This window comes from Mus pahari, chromosome 22 (assembly GCF_900095145.1).
Source record: "Mus pahari chromosome 22, PAHARI_EIJ_v1.1, whole genome shotgun sequence".
Lineage (NCBI taxonomy): Eukaryota > Metazoa > Chordata > Mammalia > Rodentia > Muridae > Mus > Mus pahari.
In genome coordinates this window covers 20564356-20570880 of record NC_034611.1, presented here as the reverse complement: position 1 = coordinate 20570880, position 6525 = coordinate 20564356, and the positions used below count along the sequence as shown (strand labels likewise).

At 44.4% G+C, this 6525-nt stretch overlaps 1 protein-coding gene across 2 annotated transcripts in view; it reads right to left on the bottom strand.

Annotated features, from left to right (window-relative positions):
- The window catches only part of Virma (vir like m6A methyltransferase associated), a 63782-nt gene extending 59231 nt beyond the window's left edge, over positions 1–4551 (bottom strand). Inside the window, exon 1 of one of the 2 annotated variants that reach the window (XM_021221958.2) lies at positions 4412–4551. In XM_021221958.2, coding sequence (XP_021077617.1) covers positions 4412–4474 — 63 coding nt within the window. In that variant the 5' untranslated portion in view covers positions 4475–4551. The remainder of the gene's footprint in view (positions 1–4411) is intronic. The other variant, XM_029533279.1, reaches the window with a different exon arrangement.
- Positions 4552–6525: the final 1974 nt, after the last annotated feature.

The following is a 6525-nucleotide window of genomic DNA, read 5'->3' as shown; positions in this document are numbered from 1 at the left end:
AAAAAAAAAAAAGAAAGAAACCACAAACCAGCACTAGGACATTAATATAGAAGGACATACATTCAGGCATAACTATACGTACTGGAGATTTGGAAAATATTGATATAAAGAAAGCTGTTATCAACTAGAAAATATAGAGTACATACTAATTATAGTAATTGGAGGGGGTCAGATGAAAGAAATTAACTCACATCAAAATACGTTAGCTTTCCACTCATTTTCCAAATAGTCTGTGTAAATCTTACTTTAAACAATTTTTCTAAAATATATTGTATGCAGGCTAGAGTTTTATCTTGCTTTTATTTGTATTTGTCTGTTTGAAATTGTGTGTAATGTAGCCCAAGCTGGTCACAACCAGTCTTTAGAGCCAAAATTAATTTTAAAACTCCCGACCCTAATGCCTCCACCTCCTGAATGCTAGGCTCACAGGCACAGGTCACCATGCTCAGCTGACCTTGTAGTTTGATTTGTAATACTGTTTTGTTCTTTTATTGGAACATCATTTTCTAGTGATCAATCTTGTTAGTCTAAAATCAATAAGCCAGACTTAAAAATACGTAACTGTTTATGTGACGATCGACTGCTGCAAGATAAAGGAGACAGAAAGAAAAGAGAGTTAATGAAGGCTGGATCTATGAAAGGTTATGCTTTTTCTCTATCTTAAATTTTTGTTTTTTTTTCTTTTCTTTTTTTTTAAGTGTGTATATGTGTGTAATGTGTGCACCCAAATGCCATGCACATGGATGTAAAGAACAACTCTGTGGAGTCAGTTCTCGCCTTCCCCCTTCCCATGGTTCTAGAACTGAACCCGTAAAGCTTGGCTGCCAAGAGCTTTTATCCACTGAGTCATTTGCCCACTCCATCTTCTAAGTTTTCTAGAATGAAATTTACATGTGCAGTGCCAAGGGAGGCCAAAGGAAGGCACTAGATTCCTTGGAGCTAAAGTCACAAGCCGTTGAAGGCTGCCTGCTGTCAGTGCTGAGAGAGCAACAAGTGTTCTTAATCACTGAGCCATGTCCGGAGGCCCAAGGATTGACTGACCGACTGATTATTTGTAACTACATATATCTGTGTGTGTTGAGGGGAGTAGGTGTAGGTGACTCCGGGGACCCAGAACTGACCCTGGGTCCTGTGCAAGAACAGTACACACTTTTTTCCCCTAAGGTTTACTTTAGTTTTAATCATGTATGTTTGCACACACATGGACGTGGGGTAGGATTCCATGGAGCTGGAATTACAGTTGTGCACCTCCTGACATGGGAACCGGGAACAAAATCAGGTCCTCTGTAAGAGTAACAGGTGTGCTTAACCACTGAACATTTTTAAAGGATCGCAACACAATAATAATATTTCCCTTTAAATATTTATCTTATGTATATGTATACTGCCTGCATATATGTACGTGCATCACATTTGTGGCACTACACACATGCTGGTGCCTAAAGGTCAGAAGGGGGCATTTCAGCCCCCGAAACTGGAATTACACAGCTGTGTAATCCCAGAACCTCTGCAAAAACAGCAAATGCTCTAAACTGCCGAGCCTTCTCTCCAGCCCATTCAAAGCACCATCAGTAATTCGTCTAGAGCTCCTCTCACCCCTTTTAGGGATCCTCTGCCAACATTTAATCAAAGGTTAACGTCCTACAGATTACAAATGTCTTTAGAAGCAACTCAACTTTCTTGTTTCATGTTTACGGACTGCCTCTCCTCCATGACGTGCCTTGCATGCACCTCTTCCTTCTTGGTCCCACTGCAAAACGGATGGCATCACTTTAGAGCCAGGAAAAAATGTATGGTGTTGTATTTTCTTCCTGGTTTTGTTTGGTTTGATTGGTCTTTCTTTATTCCACAGTGCCTGAATGGAAGTCAGAGGAAATCCTCTAGAGGCAGCTCTCTCCTTTCATCAGGTGGGTCCCAGAAACCACACTAAGTTCTCAGGATTGACGTCAGGTGCTTTGCTCATGCAGCCACCTCACACACCTTGTTTTTGTCTGTCTCCTATGTGGCCCAGGGGGCCATGAGCTTGTAATTCTTCTCTAGATGTCCGGAATGCAGGCATGCCTCAGAATGTCATTTTACCTTAAGGTAGCCATGTCAGTTCAAATAAACCACAGGACCTTTTACCATAGCTTATTTATAAAATGAAAACAACTTTCAAAACTAATAGATCAGAGAAAATTCCTTCAAATAACCAAAGAACTGTACGCAGCCCAGCCCAAGCATCAGTCCATCTGCTAACAAGCTTTCACTGCATCTCACTCATCCTTTCTGACTCTGCTACCCATTTTCACTGACTATTTAGTCTATGACTGACCAATTAATCTACCAAGCTTACTAATCATATAATTCCCCCGCTCAATAACTAAAGACTTCCAACAAAGAGTCTGTACTATTCTTGAACATTTAAGGTGCTCCATGACATGGCCTGTCAGGCTGGCAACAATTCAGCTACTCTGGGCATAACCTAACAGACGACTGACAGCAACAGCTCTCCTTTCCCATTTTACCAAGATGAACTTAATACGTCACTTGTGTTAATGAAGTCTCCCTTGATATTCACAAAGGAATAACCTCTCACCAAAATTCTGTACCTTTATGTTCACAAAGAGAGCTAAATAAGAATCAACTAGAGTGTCCTACATCAGACACTGATTAAGAATTTTGTTTGGCTGGGAATGGTGGCATCCACATTTAATCCTGGTTCCAGGGAGGCTGAGGGAGGTGGATCTCTGAGTTCTAAACCAGCCCTAGTCCACACTTCAAGTTAGCCCCAGTCCAAAAAAAGAAGAATTTTGTTTGGTTTCAGTGCCTTTTGCTTTTTAGGCTTTTTGAAACAGTTTTATATAGCCAAAGTGGACTTAAACTAAGTTGGGCTTTTTGGCTTTTTTGTTTCTTTGTTTTGCTAGACAGGGTTTCTCTGTATAGTCCTGGCCTCAAACTCACAAAGATCTGCCTACCTGGGCTTCCCAAGTACTGGGATAAAACACATTAATGCCGTGCCTCGTTCTTTCTTTAAATTGCATTGTTCTCTATAAAGACGTTTGTTCTGGTAACAACTACAGCAGCCATTTTGAGTTTCTTAAGTCTGGCTGGAATTACATAGCCCAACAGTCACTAATCAGTGCTGTGTGACACAGTCAGAAAATATATAACCCAAAGGCCAACTCTTGACTTTTACACGTCTACGTATCATTTATTCAAGAAAATGTAGTCCTAATCATTTCATTATTTCATAAGAGAACATTTGAAACCTCTTTTCATTCAGATGCTTACATTTTCCTAGGTACTGTCCTAAACCCAGGACATACAACCGAGAAAGAATATGAGACACTCTACCCTACTTTCATGGTGTCATATTAAGAGTACAGTAGGGTTGGAGAGATGGCTCAGCGGTTAAGAGCACTGACTGCTCTTCCAGAGGTCCTGAGTTCAATTCCCAGCAACCACATGATGGATCACAAGGGATCTGATGCTCTCTTCTTGTGTGTCTTAAGACAGCGACAGCGTACCCACATACATGAAACAAATCTTAAAAAAAATAAATAAAGTCTTCATAAAAACAAAACAATCCCCAAAGAATGGTTCTCGAAATGATTTGGTTTCCGGTGAAACAAACAAATATGAGGCTTGTTCATTTACTCTTCCTCCCATCCGAATTTCTCTATGGACTTCGTTAAAGTGCATTTTTTTGGCTGGCTTTTGCGAATCTTCCTTAATTCGCTACATTCGGTACATTCAATGTAAGGACCCCAAGGCCATTCTGGGACGCTAAAGTAATTCTGTAACACAAAACTACGCAACCCCCCCACCTTCGCCCCCTGAAAACAACAGACTTGCTTTCTAGTGACAGTCTCTAGTCCTTCCACACTGCATGATTCGCAAGTATTCTCCACGCCAAGGAGATTCTCGTAGATATGTCATGTCCCCATAGGTGAATTCCTTCCCCAACTATTAAAGCACGATGACAAATTGAGCAGTAAGACCGCCGTTAGAAGAGAGAGAGATGAGGGCTTGGGATCCTGGTTAGTCCGTATCCTGAGGGCATCCCGAACCCGACACGACTGTCAAATAAAAAACCAGAAGCCCAAGCTCGCGCCGGCATCCCACCCGAAGTGAACCTGAGACCCAGGAGCCTCCGCGGGACTCAACGCTGTCAGGACAAACTAAGCACTGCCAGCAGCGCGGCGGACTCCACCGAAGCCGCGGGCCCCCAAATCAAAGCCGAGAAAGGCAGGGCCGCCGCCCCAGGGCCACGGGGCTCGCACCGGGCTGGGGGAGGGGGTGTGGACCCGAGGAGCCCCACCGCGCGCGCGCGCCACGGAGGGAGGACACCGCCCGGACGACCCCCCGACTCCGCAGCGAGGGTGCCGGAACCGAGGGGCCGTGTCGAAATCGGGTGGCGAGGCCTTACCTCAGCGCTCGGATGTTTAAAAGTATCTAAAAATAGCAGCTCCATGGACGAGTCCACCGCCATGTCTGCCGCGGGCGGGGGACCGGGAGATGACTTCCGGGGCAGCTCTCCAACCTCCCAGGCCGAGGCTCGGTCTAGGGGGAGAAAAAAAAAAAAAAAAAACTGCAGCACTTCCGGTAAACAAGACGCCGTCGCCGCAAGCCTCCACCAATCCCGTCGCAGCTTGCTGCCTTACGCTGTAAGCCCCGCCTCCTCCAGCGCGGCGCAGGGCGCCTTCTGCGAGCCCAAAGGGGCAGGGGAAAAAAAAAAAAAAAGAGGAGAGGGGAGGGGACTACGGTGTTTGCAGTGGTCCAAATCTCGTGGTTCTCCCGAGCCGCGGCGGCACGACGCCTGCGAGGGGCGATGAGTTCTAGAGGCTAAGAGGAAAGACTGCCGAATCTAGACACACGGCACCGTGTGCCTCCGGCGAGGCATGCTCTCCAAACAAAACCATGCCACGAGGGACTCGGAAAAGACACTGTTTTCAAAGAGAAGAAAAGAGCACCCACTGGCTTGCTAGCCAGCTTTCTGGAGGTGCAAACTGGAGAAAAAAAAAAAAAAAAAGGATTCAAGGCCAGCCTTGGCTGTATTGCGAGTTGGAGCCCCAGCGTGGGCTCCATGAGACCTTGTCTCAAAAAATGAGGGAAAGAGAGAGAGAAAGAGGGAGGGAGAGGACTTGTCTCAGCAAACGAAAGGATTATTTTCTTCGTTTATGAGAATGTAAAATATAATGGATGATCCCACGAGCTGACTATGAGGATTAATTCTAATAAGGTTCAAAGAGGTATATAAATGAAACGTCACGAATATAAGAGAGAGCAAAAAGTCTATCTCTGGCTGTCAAGCAGTCTGCCAACTCCAGCATTTAAAGGACAAAGGAAGAGTTTGAGCTTCAGGCCAGCCTAGACTACCACTACTACTCAGTGACACCCTGCCCCAAAATAAAAAGTGTGTTTGTTTTAATTTTGTGAATAGTTTCTCTGTCAAGTGCTGGACACTTGAAACTGTACATAGTCCTAGGGAGTGTTAAGGAGTTTTTCCTCTATTCTGGTCCTCTCAGGAACCACCCATCAAGACACAAAGTTGTAGCAACCAAACAAAAGCAGATAAGCAAAAGTAGGAACGGGCCATCAGGGAGAGAGTAGGGTAGATCAGCTCGGTGCCTGGGCTAGCTCCCTCTCCCGGTTTACATAACTGTCCCTTTGTCATGTTCTGCTGAGGAGGCTTGAAGTGTCTCCCATTCTCCTGTATGTTTGCCAGAAATGCTTTCAACTAGACACTGTCTATTCATTTGTTAGGTTTGTTCAAGGTCTTGTATTTGATCTCATATCCTTCCCTTAGGACATTTTCTTCTTTTTAAAATTGAGGTTTCACACTGAAGGCTGGCTGAGGCCAGGATTTTACAATAGACTGGCAGGCTGCCTAAACGAGGAACAGGACCCAAGCTGTCCGTGGGAGCCCCTTTTACCGAAGTTCTTAATGTCTATCTTCTGCGCAACAAGAGTATGTGGGGAGGGAATAGCAAGTAAAAGTGTATATTCCTCTCCCTCAGCTAGGGAAAAATAAAGTAAAACACAAAGAAATACCTATAAACCTAAAAGTCCACTCTTAGTCTTGTTTTTCTCCATTTCTGGGAATCAAACCTAGGATCTTGAGGTTAGGCATGTACTCTAAAAGGACCTATATCCCTAACCCACAGTTTTTTTTTAAGCCAATTAAATAGCCCAAGCTGACGTGGAAATTGTACATCTCCTCTCTCCACCTCCCAACGTTGGGATTACAAGGATGTTCCCATTTTTTCTTTTAAGATTTATTTCTTCTTTTATATGTGAGTACACTGTTGCAGTCTTCAGACACACCAGAAGAGGGTGTCAGATCCCATTATAGATGGTTGTGAGCCACCATGTGGTTGCTGGGATTTGAACTCAGGACCTTTGGAAGAACAGTCAGTGCTCTTAACCACTGAGCCATCTCTCCAGCCCCAGATATGCCCTTTTTAAGAGCAGTTTTACAGTAAATTTCACAGACAGTATACAGAGATCCCATATTTTTCTTTCCCCACTCCAAGTCTCCTA